Below are 21,215 nucleotides of genomic sequence, written 5' to 3'. Positions count from 1 at the left end.
AGGAAGGCACAAGACTAAGGGCAGCAGGAAGGGCTAGGAAAGAGGAGCTTTGGTGCTTCTGGGGACCAACAGAGAAGAGGAAGATAGACACCTTTCAACCTATTGGGGCTCCATGTTGTGGGCTGAGGCACAGTTTTGTATGCACCAATGTGTCAAGAGCCCTGGGCTTGCGGGCATCTTGTTAGGGTTAGAGGCATCACTGCTGTGTGCCTGGCTCAGCTGTGCTCTGGGGAAGTTATCACTCTCAGCTGTGCTGAGGAAGAAAGCAAGAACTGTGTGGTGGCCCTGGCCTGGCACAGAAAAAGAGTCCCCTGCTCTCAGGACTCTGGGGTGGAGTGCTCAGAGCGTTCCTAGGCTGAAAGTGTTGATCTCAGCCTCCGGCAGCTTGGCTGAGAGGTTTCTGGAAGCCCCCTTGTTCTATCTCTTCTTTGGAGTTTGGCTATTACATGTAAGAACTGTAGGTCAAACACCCCACAGCTGTAGTCTAATCCAGGGTTCTCTTCTCGTGAGTGTAGCCGGTATGACTGAGCAACGGAACATTTTTTATTTTCCTGCCTGCTTATTTTTTATTTTATAAATAATTTATTTAACTTTATTTTATGTACATTGACATCAGAGCCCCTGGAGCTGGAATTACAGACAGCTGTGAGCTGCCATGAGGGTGCTAGGAATTGAACCCAGATCCTCTGGAAGAGCAGCCAGTGCTTTTAACTGCTGAGCCATCTCTCCAGCCCCACAAGTGAACTTTTCACAATCCCCATTCCCCACCCCCACTTCTTCTTTTCCTCTTCTTCCCTCCTTCTGACAAGATCTTACAGTATAGCCCTGTCTGGCCTAGAACTGGTTACGTGGATCAGGTTCAAATTCACAGAGGCAGGCCTGCGTCTGCCACCAAGTGCTGGCATGAGCTGTCATGCTTCTTCTTCTTCTCCTCCTCCTCTTCCTCCTCTTCCTCCTCCTCTTCCTCTTCTTTCTTCCTTCCTTCCTTCCTTCCTTTCTTTCTTTCTTTCTTTCTTTCTTTCTTTCTTTCTTTCTTTCTTTCTTTCTTTCTTTCTTTCTTTCTTCCTCCTCCTCCTTTTCTTCTCCTTTTTGTTTTTTTGAGGCAGAGTTTCTCTGTAGCTCTGACTGTCCTGGAACTCGATCTGCAGCCCAGGCTGTCCTTGGACTCATGGAGATCTGACTGCCTCTGCCTCCTGAGTACTAGGATTAAAGGCGTGAGCCACCACCACTTGTCTGACTAACATCTTGAATTTTTTTATTTGCATCAATGCATCTCTCTCCTTTCCTTCTCTCTTCCTCCCTCCTTCCCTCCCCCCTCCCTCTCTCCCTCCCTCCCTCCCTCCTTCCCTCCCTCTCCTTCCCTCCCTCTCCCTCCCTCCCTCCCTCCCTCCCTCTCTCTTTCTCTGTGTGTGTGTGTGTGTGTGTGTGTGTGTGTGTGTGTATGTGTGTTTGTCATGTGAGTATGGGCGCCCTCGAAGGTCAGAAGAGCCTGTATGAGCTCCTGGAATTGCAGTTACAGGGAGTTGTGAGTCATCTGATGTGGGTGATGGGAACTGACTTGGAATCTTCTGCAAGAGCAGCCCATGCTCTTAACTGCTAAGTCATCTGGCCAGCTTGCTTTGAACTTCCCTAAATTCAGCCGACTGCATGTTTAAGGAGCAGCCCATGGCCAGCAGCTGCCATCCTGTGCAGCTGAGGTCTACAGCTGTGCAGCTGGCAGAGCAGCAGAGAGCAGCCAAGCTTCAAAGCTTGGTTTTCTGGTTTGAATGTTATGGTCAGAAATGTCCTCCACCAGCTCAATTTAACTCTTGTTCTCCAGAGGCAAGTGCTATTTCGGGACCTTTAGGAGAGAAGACCTGGGCTGGAGGAAGCAAGTGTGCCTTTGAAGGTTTTCCCTAGCTCCTGGTTCTTGTTGTGGTCTCTGCTTCCCGGCCTACCACTGTGCCTGGATGCCATCCACACATGGCCATTGCCATCCTCCTCTGCCCAAGAACACGGGGCTGACAGTGATGAACTGAACACTCTGAGATGGAGAACAACAGCAATAGTTGTTTGTTTATCAAGTATTTCGATCACAGCGACACACAAATAACCAATATGCCCAGTCAGAGCTGCAAACTGGCTGTTGTCACTGGGGACATGGGTGCTTTAGGAATCCCACCAGGAGGCAGGAAAGCACAATCTCCTGATGTGACAGAGATCAGCTGCCTGAGGGTGGCACGGAAAGGGGTACAGGGATCCCCAGATCACCGGCGTGGCCAGTGCCGGGCCTGTTCTGTAACCTCATTACCCATTCATTACCCATCTCCTCAGTGATGTCTGAACTGATATGGCTGTGTCATAATATGGCTTGTCTGCCCCAGGTCTGAAGAGTCTAGGTGATCCATCACTTCCAGGTGCGTCTCCTTCCCTGCGCTAACTCCCTCTCTGCCTCAAGCCCCATCATAGACTCAGTGCCTTTCCCAACTTTCTCCTGTTTTCCTTGCATAAGTGAAATTTGCTGTCTTCTGAGCGCTGAGGGGGAGAGGCTTGAAATGATAGATGTATCAGTCCTAGTCAAAGTGTGAGCATCCTCGTGCTGTTTCCGAGACATGAGAGGAGAGCCTTCCTCACCCTTCCCAGCTTCTGGTGGCCCCAGATGACATAGTTCCAGTCTCTCTGTCCACTTCCCGTGCTGGCTTTCCTCGCTGTCTCCCATTTCTCTTTGTCCTGGTTCCCCTGATTTTATGAGGCTATGGGGGGCCCACCCTAATGGAGATAACCTTGCCCTAATTTGGTTGCATTTGCTAAGAGCCTATTTTTAAAGAAGACCACATATTGGCAGGGAGTGCAGATCAGGACTGGAACGCATCTTTTCAGGGGACACAATTTAGCCCACGGCTGGCCGGGTAAGTCCTTCTGCAGCCCCGTCATTAAGTCCGCATGCTCTATGGAACCTATGGCTATGCTCTGTTACCCATTTTGTTGGTCTCTGCCGTTGGCTCCAGGACACTGCGTGTTTTTTCCACAGCCAGCTCCTTGCCACTGTCTTCCACTCCGCCCCCTCCATCATTCTTGTTGCTATCAGCCTCCCTGTCAGCCTGGAGGCCTCTTGACCCCCACTGCCTCACCATGCGTCACCTGCCCACCCACAGGCTTCTTCACATCCGCGCTCAGTTTAGTCGCTGACGTCTTGCTAGGCTCTTCTTGCCAAGTCCCTTGATTTTCCTGTCTGCTCCTCTGTAGCTCCTGTCTGGAAACACCTGACCCTTGCTGAGCTGTCCCACCCACCTCCTCGACACTGCTTCATAAGAATAAAGGAGTTGGGAAAAGATGAACCGATCAGGTGTGCTCTAAATTCATGACCACACAGCTTGGTGCTGTCCAGCGTTTCCATTTCCACCACATTCGTTACCACCCTGTGTTTCTTGCTTTGATTCCTTTTTTTTTTTTTTTTTTTTTTGACAGGGTTTCTCTGTAGTTTTGGGGCTTGTCTTGGAACTAGCTCTTGTAGACCAGGTTGGCCTCGAACTCACAGAGATCTGCCTGCCTCTGCCTCCCGAGTGCTAGGATTAAAGGCGTGCGCCACCACTGCCCGGCTCATATTGAGTGAGTTTTCTACTGCTGCCTAACACACATCCAGAAATATAGAGCCTGAAAGCGACACCATTCGTCGCTGCACAATCTAAAAGATAGGCTGGGTTTTTTACAATGCCAGCGTCTCACAAGGCCAAAATCAAGAATAGTGCTGGGTTGGGCTCCAGCCAGAATGCTCAGGACGGACCCACCTTCATGCTTGGCCAGGTTATTGGGAGAATTAGATCCTCAGGATGCTGATCTGAGGTCCCTAGTTCCATTATGGGTCTGCCCTCTGCTCCTAGAGGCTGCCCTTCTTCCTCTTGCTAGGACCAGATGCAGCCATGGCAATACTTGGGTCCTTCCCTTTCTCTGTCTTCCCTGTAGACCCCTGGTCAGAGAAATTTCTATGCCTTTAAGGGCTCGTGTGATACAATGAGGCCTACCTAGATAGCCTACTGCTTTTAAGATCAATTATGAGCAGAGTCTATAATCCTAGCACTCAGGAGGCTCAGGCAGGGAGACCCCAGGAGTTTGAGCCAAACCTGTCTCTACAAACAAACACAAATCCCCAACCAAACTAAATGATCAACCATGCCACAAGGCAGGCATGGTGGCTCACAGCTGTAATCCCAGCCTCGGAACTCAGGAAGAAGGATCATGAGGAGCTTGAGGCAGGCCTAGGAGAAGCAGCAAGACACTGTCTTAAAACAAACAAACACAACCACGAAAAGGTCCGTTATGCCACACAACTTCGCCCTGGTGTGAGGTGATTGGAACTCATTCATGAGTTCCAGGGGTTGGGGGGTGTATGTGACATTAGGAAGCTGCCTTCAGAATTCTGCTCCTGCTCCAACTTTCTGGTACAGAGATTTTGCCATGTCCTTTGTTTCTCCCCAACACAGTTGTGGCAGCATTGAGCTTCACGAGGTTAAGGTAACATGGTCAAAGCAGAGTTAAAGGTAGGTGGTTTCTCTAACTCCTGGGAGCAAGCATTTAGGCTTCCTTTTCTTTCCTTCCTTTTTCGAGACAAGGTTTCACGTCTTCCAGGCTGGCCTTGAACTCACTACGAAGGTGAGGATGACCTTGAACTTCTGATCCTCCTGCCTCCACTTCACAGCTACTTGGATTGCAGGTCTGATCCACCACACCCAGTTTCCGTGTTTTGGGGATTGAACTCAGGGCTTTGTGTACGCAAGTGAGTGTCCTATCAATCAAGCAATGTCCCCAGTCAGTCATGTAAGCTCTCTGTCATAATGCTACCTTTTTTTTTCCTTTTTGAACTTCTCTATTTCCCTTCCACCTCTCAAAACTCCCATTCATCGGATTGACACACACCTCGTATTTGAGGAGCAGAGACCTCTTGCATGAAAAGCCCCATGTAGTTCTTTGACTGTTGCTATAACTGAATCTCGGAGGCTGGGTAACTTATAAAGAGAACTTACTTGGCTCGAGGTTCTAAATCCTGAGTGGTCTAAGAATACGCTATTGGCATCTGCTTGACTTCTGCTCAGCGACTGGTGAGGACTGTTTTATTTTTTATGCAGGGTGTCGCTATGTAGCTGGCTGTGACAAACAAATCTGCTATGAACACATATAGTTGAGCACATGTCCTTGTGGCACGATTGAGCATCCTTTGGATATATACCTAAAAGTGGTATTATTGGGTTTTGAGGAAGGTTGTTTACTAATTTTCTGAGAAATCGCCACACTGACATCCAAAGGGGTTGTACCAGCTTGCATTCCCACCATAATGCAGAAGTGTTCCCTTTTCCCCACAACCTCTCCAGCATAAGTTGTCATCAGTGTTTTTGATCTTGGCCATTCTTACAGGTGTACGATGGAATCTCAGAGTTGTTTTGATTTGCATTTCTCTGATGACTAAAGATGTTGAACATTTCTTTAAGTGTCTTTCAGCCATTTTAGATTTCTCTGTTGAGACTTCTCTGTTTAGGTCTGTACTCCATTTTTTATTGGATTATGTGATCTTTAGGCACCCAATTTCTTGAGTTTTTTGTATATTTTGGTGATCAGACCTCTGTCTGATGTGGGGTTGGTGAAGATCTTTTCCCATTCTGTAGGCTGTCATTTTGTCTTGTTGACCGTGTCTTTTGCTTTACAGAAACTTTTCAGTTTCAGTGGGTCCCATTTATTTATTACTTGTTTCTCTCAGTGTCTGTGCTGCTGGGATTCTATTTAGGAAGTGGTTCCCTGTGCCAATGCATTCAAACGTACTTCCCACTTTCTATTCTATAAGGTTCAGTGTGGCTGGCTTTATGTTGAGGTCTTTGATCCATTTGGACTTGAGTTTTGTGTATGGTGATAGATATGGGTCTATTTTCTACATGTTGATATCCAGTTATGCCAGCACCACTTGTTAAATATGCTTTCATTTTTCCATTTGATATTTTTTTGCTTCTTTATCAAAGATCAGGTGTTCGAAGGTGTGTGGATTGATATCCGGGTCTTCTATTCGGTTCCATTAGTCCTCCTGTCTGTTCTTATGCCAATACCAGGCTGTTTTTAGTACTGTAGCTCTGTAGTAGAGTTTGAAGTCAGGGATTATGATGCCTTCAGAAGTTCTTTTATTGCCCAGGATTGTTTTGGCTATCCTGGGATTTTTGCTTTTCCAAATGAAGTAGAATGCCGTTCTTTGGAGGTCTTTGAAGAATTTTGCTGGATTTTGATGGGCAGACTGAAAATTTCTTGAGAGCAGCTGTTCTCTGGTCCTTGATGAATCATCACCATTATCACCATCATCACCATCATCACCATCATCATCATCATCATCATCATCACCATCATCATCAATGATCATCATCACCACCACCACCACCACCACCACCACCACCACCACCAGCAGCAGCAGCAGCAGCAGGGCAAATCAAGCCAGCGGGTTGTCCCACATCAATCAAGGGGATCAGAACAGTTCTTCAGGTGAGGCTATCTACTCAGATGACTAATTTTGACAAGCTGAATTTTGACAAGCTGAGATTAAAACTGACCATGATATTTGTATATTTAAAACTTTCTCATATATACAAGCATTTAAATTTGTTGATGTTGTGTTATCTATTGCTTAAAGCTTATTTATTTATTCATTATATGTGAGAGAGAGTTTCCAGATATTGGACTCTGGTTGTCATGCTGTGTGCCTAGCACCTTTTCCTGCTGAGTCATCTTTTGGTCACAGCTGAAGCTCTTCTATAGGCTCGCTTGCTTCCAGCTCACTGCATAGCCAAGGATGATGTCGGATTCCTGACTTCCCTACCAAGATTACACTTAGCCCATTTAATTATTCTTTAAAAAAAAGTCTATTTATAACAATGTGTGTGTGTGTGTGTGTGTGTGTGTGTGTGTGTGTGTGTGTGAATCCAGGGGAGGATGTTCAGTGTCTTTCTCTATTGCACTTCTATTTATTTAGTTAGTTTTAGACAAGGCTTCTTTCTTTCTTTCTCTCTTTCTTTCTTTCTTTCTTTCTTTCTTTCTTTCTTTCTTTCTTTCTTTCTTATTTTCTTGAGACAGGTTTCTCTGTGTAGCTTTGGTGCCACCACCACCACCCGACAAGACAAGGTTTTTTTTTTTTTTTTTTCCCCAAACCTGATTCTAGCCATTTTGGCTAGGCTGGTTGGCTAGCAAGGTCTTGGGAGCTGCCTGTCCCTGCTCCCCAACATTGGAGTTGCAGACATGGGAGCTGTGCTTGGCTTTTACACGGTGCTGGGGATTTGAACCCAGGTCCTCTTGCTGTGTCACAGCCAGTGCTCTCCCCCACTGAGCCACCTCTCCTCCTCCTTTTTCCTCTTCCTCCTCCTCCTTATTATTCCTGAGACAATGATTTACTGAATAGCTCTGGCTGGCCTAGAACTCACTTGATGGAGGAGTGTCTGCCGCTTCCTTCTACACTCACTCTGTAGTGATAGAGATACTCATAGAGATCATAGAGATCCGCCTGCCCCTGCCTCCTGTGTGCTGGGATTAAAGGTGGATCCATTCCACCTGGCGCTTAGTCTCATCTTTCCCTAGAGCTTTGCTGTGACTTTTGGTCAAGGTTGTATTTAATGCTCGCTTAGTCCATTCTATCCACCGTAACAAATACCATGGACAGGGAGGCTTGCAAGCAGGTGGCAGAAGTTAGCTTTGCACATGCTCCAGCCGCTATGCTAGGGAGTGTGTGTGTTCTTTCATTAAACCTTTGAGGCAACTTAAAAAAAATGAATATAGTGGAAAAGAAAGATTGCTCCAACCCTGAAAAGATAAAAATAATAAAAATAGTACAAGAGGGACAGAGAGGTGGCTCAGTGATGAGGAGCACGTGCTGTTCTTCTGGAGGACCTGGGTTCAATTCCCAGCTCACAAACATCGGTAACTCCAGTTCCAGGGGATCCACTCTGGATCTGCTTGCACTCTGCCTCTTGAGGCAGGAGGTTAGAGGTCTCCTATACCTGTGACTTGGTTTCCCTTAGTGGTAGCATCCTGTATAACCAGCATAATAGCAAAATTGAACTGTTGATATTGGCCGAGTTCACATGCTTCGTTTAGATTTCACGCGTCTTCCACTTTAAATGCCTCTCCAAGTCACCACTTCTATTTTCGCTCTATGGCTTCTGTCCAAGCCATCATCCTCACTTTGGACTACCGCAACATCTCCCAACTCCCCTCTCCCCAAAAGAGCGTCCCACTCCATAGTCTAGACTAGGCTCGCTATGTAGCCATTCTGGCCCGGAAATCACGCATCCCACTTGCTTGAGCCCCCACTGCCCCAAGCACTGGGATTGCAGGTATGAGTTTCTCCACTTGGGTTTCCCCACTTACTGTTTCTATTACTGTTCTTTAATATGTCTGCACAGAGCAAGAAAGAGCTAAGCGCAGGCTTAGATCAGATCCTGCCGCATCCTGTGCCCCTTGATAGGAATCTGGTCCAACACTAAATCGTAAACTTTGGAGCATGGTGTTGTACTCCTTTAATCCAAGAATTTTGGAGGCTGAAGAAGGCAGATCTCTGTGAGTTCAAGGCCAGCCTGGTCTACATACAGAGTTCTAGGCTAGCCAGGGCTATATAGAAAGATTCTTCAACCATTAAGGTCTTCCTGAGTGTTGAGCCATACTTGACCTCTATTATAGGCCTCTGCTATTGGTCTTAATCCATCTCCTCTGACCCTGGGTCTTCCATTTGCCAGGCAAAGGATGCTTTTTCTCTAAGGGTGGGGGAAGATTCTGGGTCACACAACCTCCTAAGACCAAGAGCCCTGGGCCTTGGTGAGGAAAGTTGTTGCTCCATTATCTTGAGTACTCTGGATTGAGCATGGGCGGTGACTCTCTAGCCCACGCTAACGCTCAGAGGGAACTCAGCCTCGTGTTCCGCCATGCATGCCCATAGGAAGATGTACCTGTCCCACCTCCCAGCACAAAAGCTACAAGCTCAGGCAGGAGTTGGACTTTGTGCAAGAAGGCAGGAAGTTGCTTGTCACAGATCCCCAGGCTACGATGACTTCTCTGTTGGCCAGTGACAGTCCCCACATCTCATGGTAATCTCCTTGGCCTTCTCAAGGGAGTTCTACCTGTCTGAGAGACTGTGACAATGACAGCCTGTACAGTTTGTCTCAGTGGGTAACCCCATTCAGATGTAGGGTACAAAGAGGGCATTAAAAAACATTTTGAATAAACCTTTTGAAAAGCAATTTAGCGTGTGTATGTGTATGTAAGCATGCACAGGCATGCGGACAGGTGTGCCATGGTTTAAGTGTAGAGGTCAGGCAGCTGTTAGCAGTTGGTTCTCTTTCCACCAACGTGGGTTCCAGGGATTGCAATTAGGCCATCAGACTTAGTGGCAAGGAGTTTTACCCACTGAGCCATCTCACCAGCCCCAAGACACTGGCATCTGATGCTCTTGAGCTAGTAGCTGAAGGTAGAGCGAGGTTAGGGGCAGTGAAGAGGTGGGTGGGAGACTTGGGGCATTTGGGCAGGAGCCCCAAATCCTACAGACATCTCACAGCCTCCACAAGATTTGCTGACTCAACCTGAGGCACTGCTGGGTGTCATGGCCAGCTGCTGAAAACCTTTAGCATTCCTGTCTGTGTCATGATTGTCTTGGGTTGGTTTAGACTGTAAGGCCTCATGGCTTCCCCCTCATCCTCTTCTGCCCTCTTTGCCTCATGGTCCTCTGTGGCTTCGTGGGCTGAGACTGCAACTCTGGGATAGCTTCAGAGAGGCAACCCCACCTCCCGAACAGCATGGCCACAAAGTTCTCCAGGGAAAGATTGCCAGGTGTGGCAAAGGCCACACAAGGAACACCCTCCAGATGCCAAGGTCTCAGGTAGGCTTTTTATTTGGGCTTCCTACCTGGCCTCCCAATTCCTTCCAGAAAACCACTTTGAACTTGACTTCCCACTGCCCTGAGGGCAGGGCCTCCCGAACTGGCCTAGTATTTGAGTCACTTCTCTCCCCTGCAAGGTTTCCTTTAGACTCCTTGGCCTGAAGCTTGTAGCTGCGAGGAAGTGCCCAGCAGGGAGCCGGGGTCTTGGGACTATCCCTTTCCTGGACAGCCCAGGCTTGGCTGCACCTGCCGAATGGCTTATGTTCACAATGCGTGGTTTCTCCTGGCTTCATGAGGCGTAGTCAGAAGGGAGGTCAATGCAAAGAGAGGAAGACTGGGAACAAGTGGCATTGATTTAGATTGGGATGTTTAAGAAGAATGTTCAGATAATTATTCTATCCAGGCTAAATACCAAGTGATTCAGCCTCCTCCCACACTGCCTGTCAAAGCAGGGTGGGCTGTCTCAGGCTGTCTCCATAGTTTACTGAAAATGGAACCCGTTACCACCCTGTGGTCCCCAGCTGACCCTAAACCCAGGACGGCCTGGTGCCTGTTCACATTTCTTTCACTCATCACTCTTTGAGGAGGGTTCCAGGGATGGGACCCCACGTTTCCACTCTGGAGGGGAAGCCTACCCCAGCCCTTTCCCAGGTGATTGCTTTTGTACTGAGGGCCTGATGCCTGGGCCTCCGATTGTCTGCTCCAGCTCTCAAGGGCATGCGTGCCTTCTCGGCAGACAGGACTTAAGGTTGCATTTCTGTAGAAACAGGGCTGGGAAAAAAGGCGGGGTGCACCCATCAGAACAAAATCACTGGTACTCCCAGAGCCAGGGCTGCCTGGTGGGGCCCATGTGTTGGCGGGCGAACTCATGGCTGCTGCCGGGTGAGTCAGCAGAGAGAACCCACATGGCTTTGATGGAAGATTTCACATCAGAGTCGCTCTGAAAAGAAGCCCAGTATCATGCCCCTGTGGGAGGGGGTTGCAGAAAGTGGGAGAGAGGAGGCAAGAGGATAGGAAGGGCCAGGGTACTCAGAGTCCTTTTGGACCTTCTGCCCATAGAAACACCCAGTCAAGCCATCCCGGTCCAGGATCATGGTGGAGCGAAGTGAAGACAGACACCAGGGCAGACTCCAGAGGCTTGGTTTTATTGTGCAACTTTTTTTTTTTCCCTCAGCGAGATGCTGTAAGCTGTGGTGGCATTACACACGGTGACAGGACAGGCAGTTGCCAGTGGGGAAGTGGGTGTTGGGAAAAGCTATCTTCCGAGAAGTATTCACACTGGGTCTCACTCTTCTGAGAGGTATTCACACTGGGTCTCTCTCTACCACCTGCTTCCCACCCTAGGAGGTCCCAGAGGAGGCAGGTGGCAAGACTCTGGTTGTCTGAGGGATCAGGGATGGCCAGAGGGGCTGGCACAGAGGGGCAAGGGAAAGAAGAGCCAAGGATCTCCCTTAGCAAGCCGGGTCCAGCTGGATGGCTCTAGGACCTCCTTCCTGCACTGACTTAGGCCCTGCAGTCAGAGTTCTGGCTCCTTGGGAGCTGGGGAGGAGCTGGCCTTCCTCTGCCAGCCCTGTCACTCGAGGCAGTGGCAGCTAGAGACAGAAGGGGTGATAGTCCCTCACCGCTTCCCACTCCCCTCTCCCCAACATTCTCTGGCGGAACCTGCATCTTTACTGAATGTGCCCTGGCTCAAGAGCCCCAGGGGATTTGTTCAGTGATAGGAGGGGGCGTGTTTGTGGTGGCTGAGAATGATCTTGTAGAATCTCTGCTCTCATCCTCTTTGGACGGGCCACAAAGGCTGAGCAGCATGCTGATATCCTGAGATGGTGAGGCCCCCTCCCTGCCCTCTGGGCAATACTTTCATCAAGAGTATGACTGTACCAGGCACAGACACACCCAACTCCATCTTCACGTCTCTTTCAGGCATCTGGCCTGGTTGGCAAGGAGGAACTCCCCACCAGGGACTGGTATCCTGCCACCCCAATATCCATCATCCACCCTTATGCTCCGTTAGCTCCCTAATCCTGGCCTCCCTCATCACAAACTCCCAGAGAAAAGAAAGGAGAAACTTGAAATAAACAGAAGCAGCCCCGGAATGAAGAGTATAAAATGGCAGCCAGCGGTGAGTGGAGAGGGCGGAGTGTCAGAGCGGGGTAGTGGATGGCATGCAGCACTGGGGTTCCTAAGGAGGGACAGGGTCCCCGTTTCTCCCCAAGGGATAGAGGGACTCAGGAAGGGAGTCAGCTGACCCAGAGAAGCAGGACCTCTGTACTGGGCCTTGAGGCTTCCTGTTTCTCCGTGGACCCAACCAGTCACAGAGAAACGAAATCCATGGCTTGGAAGAGGGAGAGGGAGATCAGGAGCAGCAGCAGCCAGGAGGTGTTCTGAACCAGCAGGCTTATGCCGCCACACTTCACCAGCTTGTCTGTGGAGAGAGAAGGAGGTGAGGGGAGGAGGGGTAGCAAAGGCAAGGCCAGGTGCTACCCCTTTAAGGCAGCTGCTGTCTTGATGTCTTAGCAGAATTACCGAATTACCATCTTTCTGCTAGCTCTTCAACATATAGCCTCTACTCCAAGCTCTGCCTATCCCACTCCTGATCTGTCCCCACTCACACAGAGGGCAGCAGTTCCCCAGGGATCAGGCAGCCATTGGGAAATGAGAAGGCTATAGGGCCCCTCTCCTCTCCAGCCCAGCTAATGGAGCTGCTGGTTGCTTTTTTTTTGTAGGCAGATTAGTTAGCCCCAGCCCGGCTAACCTGGCCATTTCATCTTTCTGGGGACCAGTCTCACCTCTGAGCACAGAGACATTTTGAGAGAAGGTTGTGGGAGGCTGGCCAGAGACTCGCAGCTCACATGCGTAGGTGCCCTCGTCCTTGGTGGTGAAGTTGGCTAAGGTGAGGATCTTGATGTTGGGGTTGCCAGTGACGGTGGTCCGGGAGCGGTACGTGTGCTCGGGTACCCCGAGAGTGCCTGCCAGAACGTGCTTCTTTTTCTCTCGGGTCAGGCTGAACTCGTGCTGGATGGGTGAGCTGGTCTTATTCTCATAACGACAGTCCAGGCGAAGGTTCTGGTCCACCAGGCAGGCCGTCAGGCTGGTCACCTTTTGTCCTCTGGACATCTGCAAGACTGGCACAGCAGTGCCTTCTCTGAATTGGGGGAGACACAGAGCAGAGGCCTCCCACCTGCAGGAAGAGTAGTCTGGGTCCTGGCCAGGGAGGATGTGGGGTTTGCACTCACCCCTGGGGTACTGGTAGGATATCAGAACAACCCCCTAGACCCCAACTTCCATCTCTAGTCTACTCAACCTCTAAGTCCCATCAATGAATGTCTCAAGAACAGGAGATCAATCTTAGCTCCTGTATGGAGTTTCCACTTTGCCGAAGACCACCAACAGGCAGATCAGTGAGGTTGAGCCCTCCAAGCTCCCGAGTCTAAGACAAAGAGACTACTTCCCCAAGGGAAGGAAGCCAGATGCCCTGGAATGCCAGCCCTGCCCCTTGCCCAGTACCTGAAAGCAGGAGAGCGATGCCAATGACTGGGTTCATGGTGCCAAGGGTTCTGTCCTGGATTCTGGAGTGGGGAAAGCCGGGTATCAGCCAAGAGGTGGGACAAGTGGGCCCACATTCACTGTCGGGATGTACAGCCCATGCAGACCGCGATGGACACCCAAGCCCCTCCCTTCACCCCTTCTCTTTGAAGGTGACATTGCCTGAGGCTCTTTGCCACTCAGAGAAAGCAGAGGAGGAAGAAACACATCCTGGGATGCTGTGTGTCTGTGCTGTCCCTGGAGTACGTCCCTGCTGGGCGACTTCATCGCTTTTCTGGGATTTAAGACCCCTCTGGGCAAGCATTGCCTATATTTACAATTTTGATCTGGTAAACTACACATAACTTTTACCATCTTAATCCGAGCCCGAGTGCAAAGGCCAGGAGGGTCAGGCTTGGTCATGACGCTGTGCACCCGCTCTCCGGAACTCACTCAGTCTTTCCAAATGAACAGTTTCATACTCATTGAACAAAAATACACCCTCCTTGGGGATTAGTTGAGAAGATACCTAATGCCCAGATCAGTCCTAGCATATAATACTCAAATATACTTGCTTATTATAATTAATTGTTTATTATTATTTTATAGGGTCTCACTATGTAGCTTGGGCTGGCCTCAAACTCACCAAACTGCTCCAGTCTCCCAAGTGCTGGGGTTATAGGCATGTGCCACCACCTGGCCTATTATTATTTTATCGAGACTCGATCTCCCAATGTAGTTTAGGATGTCCTCAAACTGTGTCCTGAGAGCTGGATAAAAGATATTTACTGGATAAATGAGGCTCTTTGAACCTTATGTAAGAATAGGATTGTGACCAGATGTGGTGGTGTAGGCCTTTAATCCCAGCACTTGGGAGGCAGAGGCAGGTGGCTCTCTGTGAGTTGGAGGCCAGCCTGCTCTACAGAGCTGGTTCTAGGACAGCCATGGCTGTTACACAGAGAAACCTTATCTCGGGAAAAAAAAAAAGGAATTTGTGATGGAGTTTAAGAAAATGGTAAGCACTGGGTGGTGGTGGTGCACACCTTTAATTCCAGCACTTGGGAGGCAGAGGCAAGCAGATCTCTGTGTGTGAGTTCGAGGTCAGCTTGGTTTGCAAGAGTTAGTTCCAGGACAGGCTCCAAAGCTACAGAGAAACCTTGCCTCGAAAAACCAAAAGAAAAGAAAAGAAGAAGAAAAAAAAGATAAGCATCAGGCGCTATGCCCCACAGTAAGTGATCCAGACAGCTTATTGACTAGGGATGAGGTCAGGCACATGCCTAGCTAAGGTGCCATAGAGGCCTGCACAGGACACAGGATATGAATGAGAAGCCTTAGCGCTCTGGTTGTGCATAAGCCAGAGACGCTTGCAAAGGGGGCCAGCTCTCGAGGATTCTGGGGGCTGCAGTTTTTTAGTCCAGTGTTTATAGCTTCCCGACATAGGTTTTCTGCCACCACCAGCTTCCCCCCACCACTCCCTACCCTGCAGTCAAGCGCACCCTGCTCAGCACATTGGCAACACCGAGAAGCCTGTCCTTGCTCGAGAGTGTTCGCGGGCTCCACCTAGGCTACACAGCCTTTGCGCAGGGTGCACCACCACTCTGCCACTCTAGCAGTCCAAGGTCCTTGGGGGAAGAGAATGGGGTCTCCAGGATGGGCTGCCACAGTTAATGTCATCTCAGCTTGGGGCGCAGGATCCCAAGACTTTGTGGCAGAGAAGGGGGGCCATTTATTTATTTTAGAGACAAGGTTCCCTTAAGTAACCCTGGTGAGCTTGGAACTCGAGAGGTAAGACCAAATTGATCTTGAACTCTCCATTCTGCTGTCCCCACCTCCTGAGGGCTGAGATTAAAGGCTAACCCACCACGCCGAAGCCCGTTTAGGGCTTGGATTTGAGAACACTGGGTTTTGGAGGAGGGAGTGTGGGTTTGGGATTAGGGGAGGAAAAAGGAACCCTAGAGGAAAGAAATGGAGCTGAGACTTGAGAAGCCTGGCGGAACCAGGTGAAGAGGTAGAGTGCGCTGACAGAGGCAGTTTGTGTCTTGGTGCCCCAGTCTCAGAAGCCCACACCCAGCCAAACTCTGCAGTCTCTTCCTGAGGCCACGCCTGGCTGACCCCACCCTGATGCCATTTCCGTATTTCAATCCTTCTCTACCAATTGAGGTTCCCCATCCCCCCCACCCCCGTTAGCATCCTTTCTAGCTCTTCCCTCCCCCACGCCTGCCACCCAGTCCCCTTCTGCAGCACTGCGGTTTCCTTACCTGAGGTGCCCCGCACCCTGTGAGCCGCGAGGTCACCCGGCGGAGACTCCCTTCAGCTTGCCACCTGCCTCCTCCTTCTAGCGGCACTACCCCTTTCCCTAGCGATCTGAACGTGGGGAACCTCTGGGTGGATGGCAGAACCAAAGGTTGTCCTCGGTGTCCCCTTCCTCACGGTTCTCCTCTGGCACCCAGTCTCTAACAGCGCCCGCCAGCAAAAGCCTGCGACCCTGCACAGACTCACTCCCTCCCAGTCTGGGATGCAAGTCCCTTCCCCAGTTGCCGCGCCCCCATTAAGGAGCGCCCTCGTATCCTTTTCCAAAGCTGCAGCTGGAAGGGCTTGCAACCCCGCTCTGTGGCTGTCCCTGTGTGCGCAGCTTCCTCCTTGGCTCCTGCTCTCACCTGGACTCTGGTAGCTGCAGCCTCGTCCGGATGCACCACCGCCTCCAGTTGCTGCACCCTGCACGAAGCCCGCAGTTTTCACCAGGGGTGGGGGAGAGGGGGAGCGGGGAGGGCCTCGGGGTTCAGCCAATCAGAGGCTGAGGGAAAAAAAGGATGGAGGGGGTGGGGTGTCTGGTGAGGGCACGCCTGGGTGTGGGAAGGTGGCTGGCTGTTACTGAAGGGGTACCCTCAGTCCTGTGGCTGACTGGCTTGCTCAGGAAAAAGACAGTTTGGGACCCCCGGAATCAGGATGGGGCAGCCTCCTTCTCATACCCGGAGGGCTTGCTTTCCTTTTAAGGCTGTAACCCTTTCTCTGCTAGAGCCTTTAGAAGTCTGGACAATGGAAGGGGAGAGTGCTGTGGGGAGGCCTGCTAGCTCCCCCCTCCTTTCCCTCCAGGCTGGAGCCTCCAGAGACAAGTTTTGGCTTTGGAGCCTGGAATTCTGCAAAGGAAATTGGTTGGTTGCATTCCATGCTAGAGCAGCCTTTTCGGAAGCAAGTCAAGAGGTGCACGCGCCTGGCCCCTCTTTCTGCTGCCCAGGCCTACCCACCTTCGGGTACACAGAGCCTTTGGCACTGCTGGAAGAGTGCTTTCTGCTCCTGATGCTATTCCTGAGCTGACCCTTCCTGGCCCAGCCAGCTAAAATGTTCTCACTTCCATGAGTACAAGATGGTCCCGTTTGGTCTTCAAACAAGGGAAGGAGTGTTGCCTTCTCACGAGCTTTGTGCCCAGCTCACTACATCCATGGTCACATTCCATCCCCACGCCCATCACCACAGACTCGGCCTATCCCACTCCTTGTTACTTCGTGGTTGGTAAGTAGTCCAGCAGACTGACCAATTGCAGGATCTTGGAACCCAAAGCCTCAGTGCTGAGCCACTCCACATCGCACCCTTCAGCTAGTGGGGGAGCAAAGAATTGGGGGGGGGGGGAATGTGATAACTGGAAAGGCCCAGTTTCTCATCCTCAGGGATACCTCTTCTCCCCCATCAACTTTGTGATGTCACTAAGAGGTTGTTTTTAAACACGGAGTGCTAATGATTTATTTGTTTATATTTATTGTTATTTTAAATAAAACTTAAAATAGTTTACACACATATAGTGTGTGTGTGTGTGTGTGTGTGTGTGTGTGTGTTGTGCAAGCACATGGCCAAGTACACCTATTTGGAGGCCAGAGGTCAGATTTCCAGAGTTGGCTCCTCCTACCATGTAGTTCGTGGGGACTGACCTCAGGTGGTCAGGCTTGTTAACAAGTCCCTTTACCCACCGAGCCATCTTGCTTGTCCCTATATTTATATTTTTAAAAGGCTGGTCTGAATTGAACCTCCTGGTCTCTGAACTCTGGTTGGGAAGTCTTGTGGGCTAGCCCTACGTCTCAGCCATCTGCCGGCTCATCCTCCTATTTCCTCATAGAAGTCAGCCCTGGCACTGGCACTGCAGGCTCAATACAGTAATGACCCTGCTGGAAGCCATCCCTGGGCCTGCAGATGCAATTTCAGTCTCCTCCCTCAGTGCCTGAGATGCTAAGACATTCTAACAGGAGTGGAGCTGTTTCTCTGGTAAGCCATTGAACCCCTGGTGTGCTTTCGGTAAAGCTCCCCAGGGCTTAGGGGTTGAGGAACAGCGCCCACTTGGAGGACCACCCCTCTTGTAGATGAACACACCCAGCTTTACTGTTCAAGGGGAACTTCTCAGAATCTGGGTGTCCTGGCCTCAGCTTCTCACCCCCCTTGCATTCTTTCTCATTCTTTTAGCTTCCTTCCTGTCTCATTCCACACATGCTCCATCCTGTCCCTGGACTTCAGTGGTTCCTGTCAGGCTCAGGGATCTTTCCTATCTGAGCCCAATTGCTTTAGTTCGGGACTTCCTCAGCTTGGGTCTGGAGCTGCTTGGTTCCTTTATTCTGGAGCAGAACATGGGCCAGAGGGCTGTTAGCTGCAGAGCTCAGGCTGCCTGAGGCCCTGGATGCTACTCTGCAGGTCCTTCTGAGACCTGTCTGTGCTACTTTGCGAAGGTTTCCAGGACCTGGCCTACTTTCTGGGTCCCCAGGCACTTTGCCTTCAGGAAAGGGAGGGGAGCATGGCCTATTGAGATCTTGCTACTTCGAGTCTGCTGGAGCATCATCTCTAGTTGGATGGAATCAAAGGCCGGAAGAAGACAGTCCAGGATCTGGGGAGAGACCTGGATGGGGAAGGGGAGGAGACAGAAAACTCCCATTTCTGCCAAGTGAGAAGTCAAAGCTGGAAGGAACTAAGTGGAGGTAAGAGACTCTTTTGTTGGTCACCCGGCCCCTCTTTCATTGTCTCCTGTAGCCCCTCCAATTTGAGACACGTGGGTGACAAACTCCTCAAGATCAAAACAACCTAGGGACATTTACCCTTTATAGTCATATAAATCTAATCACGTTGGATAGGTTTTTGTAGATGCTATCAGAGTGTTGGGAACATCAGAGGGGGTCACAGAACTGCCCCTCACTTTACAGCCTGGACCTGAAGACCGAGAAAGGAAATGACTTGTCAAAAGTCAGCCAGTTACTCTGCAGAGGAGCCAGGCCTGGGATGGAGGAGTGACTTGGTTTCTGGACTGACTCCACAGGGATCTGGTACTTCCAGCCTGGACTGTCAAGGCTTTTCTAGAATGATTTCACTGTGCCATGGGGGAGATGGTGTGGGAGTATTTGACCATCACTGCCAGATTGCCACCCCTTCACTTAGTTGATGTAGGAAAGGTACCTATCCCAGGGCTAATTGGATGGCTGAACACTCAGAGTTGAGTTGATAGGATTTATGGGCCTCATATACTCACAATCCAGAGAACAACACTCTCCACAGAATTGCCAGAAGGGGCTTGCATCCTGAAACCAACCAACCTGGACCTCTGGGAGGCAGGCTTGGGAGGATACTTGGTTCCCTGCAGGACAGTGAATTGGACAGACTGCCTCATGGTTGCAGTCTCCAGAAAACTGAAGCCTTTGCTCAGGGAGAAGCAAGACCTGAGCCTGGTCCTCATAAGGAGGGCTGTCTGGCCAAGGACATTATCAGCTGGCGTGGAGTGGGACCAGCCCTCTGATTCAGTAAGATGCGGGGACACTTGAAACCCTGCAGATTTGATCAGATGTCAAGCACATGGTACCCAGCTCCAAGGCTGGGCCGGTCTAAGGCCACACCTGCCTTTCTGCACTGGCATCTCCAGAGTACAGCTTCCAGCATTTTTGTTTAAGTGCTCATGGCGGATTTCCTGTGTGTTTTTAATGTCCTTATGTGGCAAAAGAAAACTGGGGGGGGGGGTGGAACAGTCTTTTTCTGTTGATTTTTAAACATTCAATAAAAATTAATTATTGTCATCTTCATTATTATTGTGCATGTGTGTGTGAGTGAGCACGCATGTGTGTGCACACATGTGTTGGATCGCATGTGCCATGACATGCATGTGGGGGTCAGATGACAACTCTGTGATTCATTTCTTGCCTTCCAGTTTGCACTGGTTCTGTCTGTTCTGTTCTGTTCTGTTCTGTTGTTTGTTTGTTTGTTTATTTATTTATTTATTTGAGACAGGGTTTCTTTGTGTAGACCTGGCTGTCTTGGAACTAGCTTTTGTAGACCAGGCTGACCTCGAACTCAAAGAGATCTGCCTGCCTCTGCCTCCTGAGTGCTGGGATTAAAGGCATGCACCACCATGTTCTGCCCAGTTCTGTTTATTTTTAAATTTGTTTAGAAACATGGCTTATCTATGAAATTCAAAGAATCCTGGAATCAATGTTGTACTCTTTGCTGCCTGTCCTAATCTCAGGTTGGGTTGGTTCCTAAGTAGGTATATGCTTGTTAGTATGACCAAAATGAATTATTTTTTAGGAGACAAATCAGAAGTTGAGAGAGAGGAGAAAGTACACAGGCTGGCCTAGAACTCACAATCCTCCTGCCTTAGTATCCCGAGGGCTGGGATTAGAGCAATGTGTCACTGAACCCAGCTAATAGATCTTTCTTTTGAAATTTTTTTCATAAAAATATATTCTTTCTTTTTTTTTTAGTTTTATAATAGATTTATTTTTAAAAGGTAAAACACTCAGACAATTTAAATACCAGTCCAACAGAATGGCTGTCAGTCAGCCATGATGCAATCGGGCGTTCTTGGAGTCCTCCCCATGAGGAAGAAGGCTCTGAAACTTTATTCATATACATCCTTCTTATCTTCATTGTAATCTACAATTTCTTGTGGACACATCAACTTCTCTGCATCTATATCAGGAATTTCAAATCCAAGTTTGTCTTCCGTGGCGATAATAATCTCCACTTGGTCCAAACTGTCTAAGCCCAGGTCCTTCATAAGATGAGAATTTACTGAGAGCTTTTCTGGGTCAGTCTTGTCATAGAGTTTCAAGACACACAGCACTCGGTTCTTAATTCCCTCTACCGTCAAAGGGGGTATGCCACTGTACTGGAGGCACAAGTGTGTGACCTGCATGAGGGCCAGGGAGGGCTGCAGAGTCTGGGACCTCCTCCGGGTTCCCTCAGGGTAGACAGTGGTGCTGAGTGGCCAGACCAAGGCCAGTGTGGGAAGCCAGGGCAGTGGCGCAAAGGCCGCGGGCAGGCAGCAGACACAGACAGAAAGGACACGAGCTGCCATGACTGCGCCAACCAAGAATGCACTGCCGTAAAAATCTAATCTAATTATGTTTTTCTTATCCCAGATCTTCCTCACCTTCCACACCCACCCAACGCCATGCTCTTTCTCTCTTAAAAACACAAACAAGCAAAACAAATAAACCAAAAATACAAAGACCAAGAAGCCTATACACTGCCCCACACAAATCCCTACAAAAATGGAAACCAAAATATACAAGACAAAAAAATTTCCCGAAGCAATTAGAATCTATAAAGATACCATTGAAGGCCGGGCGGCGGTGGCACACGCCTTTAATCCCAGCACTCGGGAGGCAGAGGCAGGCGGATCTCTGTGAGTTCGAGACCAGCCTGGTCTACAAGAGCTAGTTCCAGGACAGGCTCCAAAGCTACAGAGAAACCCTGTCTCGAAAAACCAAAAAAAAAAAAAAAAAAAAAAAAAAAAAATACCATTGAATTGTTCTGAGTTGGCCATCTACTGCTAGACGGGGCTACCCTGACTGGCTGA

General features: G+C 49.6%; 2 protein-coding genes across 3 annotated transcripts; both read right to left on the bottom strand.

The window, feature by feature from the left end:
* Positions 1-10,992: 10,992 nt before the first annotated feature.
* On the bottom strand, positions 10,993-16,113 carry Thy1 (Thy-1 cell surface antigen). 2 transcript variants are annotated; one of them, XM_038323200.2, is made up of 5 exons: positions 16,051-16,098; positions 15,652-15,757; positions 13,376-13,437; positions 12,658-12,993; positions 10,993-12,293 (listed from the first exon to the last, which is right to left on the bottom strand). In XM_038323200.2, the coding sequence occupies exons 3-5, from the start codon at positions 13,410-13,412 to the stop codon at positions 12,181-12,183; spliced, it is 486 nt and encodes a 161-aa protein (XP_038179128.1). In that variant the 5' UTR covers positions 13,413-13,437; positions 15,652-15,757; positions 16,051-16,098; the 3' UTR covers positions 10,993-12,180. The 2 variants fall into 2 exon arrangements, with proteins under 2 accessions (XP_038179128.1, XP_038179127.1); XM_038323199.2 differs by lacking the exon at positions 15,652-15,757 and having other exon boundaries at positions 16,051-16,113.
* Positions 16,114-20,252: 4,139 nt separating this feature from the next.
* On the bottom strand, positions 20,253-20,711 carry LOC119808788 (acyl carrier protein, mitochondrial-like). The gene has a single exon (XM_038321233.1). The coding sequence runs from the start codon at positions 20,709-20,711 to the stop codon at positions 20,253-20,255; it is 459 nt and encodes a 152-aa protein (XP_038177161.1).
* Positions 20,712-21,215: the final 504 nt, after the last annotated feature.

The sequence above is a fragment of the Arvicola amphibius genome, chromosome 3 (genome assembly GCF_903992535.2).
Source record: "Arvicola amphibius chromosome 3, mArvAmp1.2, whole genome shotgun sequence".
NCBI lineage: Eukaryota > Metazoa > Chordata > Mammalia > Rodentia > Cricetidae > Arvicola > Arvicola amphibius.
The sequence above is the reverse complement of the archived record's forward strand: the minus strand, read 5'-3'. Positions and strand labels throughout refer to the sequence as shown.

Coding starts and splice junctions, on each gene's coding strand:
- Thy1 (XM_038323199.2), bottom strand. CDS start 13,412: ATGAACCCAGTCATTGGCATCGCTCTCCTGCTTTCAG. Junction 12,994..13,375: donor CATCGCTCTCCTGCTTTCAG/GTACTGGGCAAG, acceptor CTGCTGTGCCAG/TCTTGCAGATGTCCAGAGGA. Junction 12,294..12,657: donor AAATGTCTCTGTGCTCAGAG/GTGAGACTGGTC, acceptor CTCTCTCCACAG/ACAAGCTGGTGAAGTGTGGC.
- LOC119808788 (XM_038321233.1), bottom strand. CDS start 20,711: ATGGCAGCTCGTGTCCTTTCTGTCTGTGTCTGCTGCCTGCCCGCGGCC.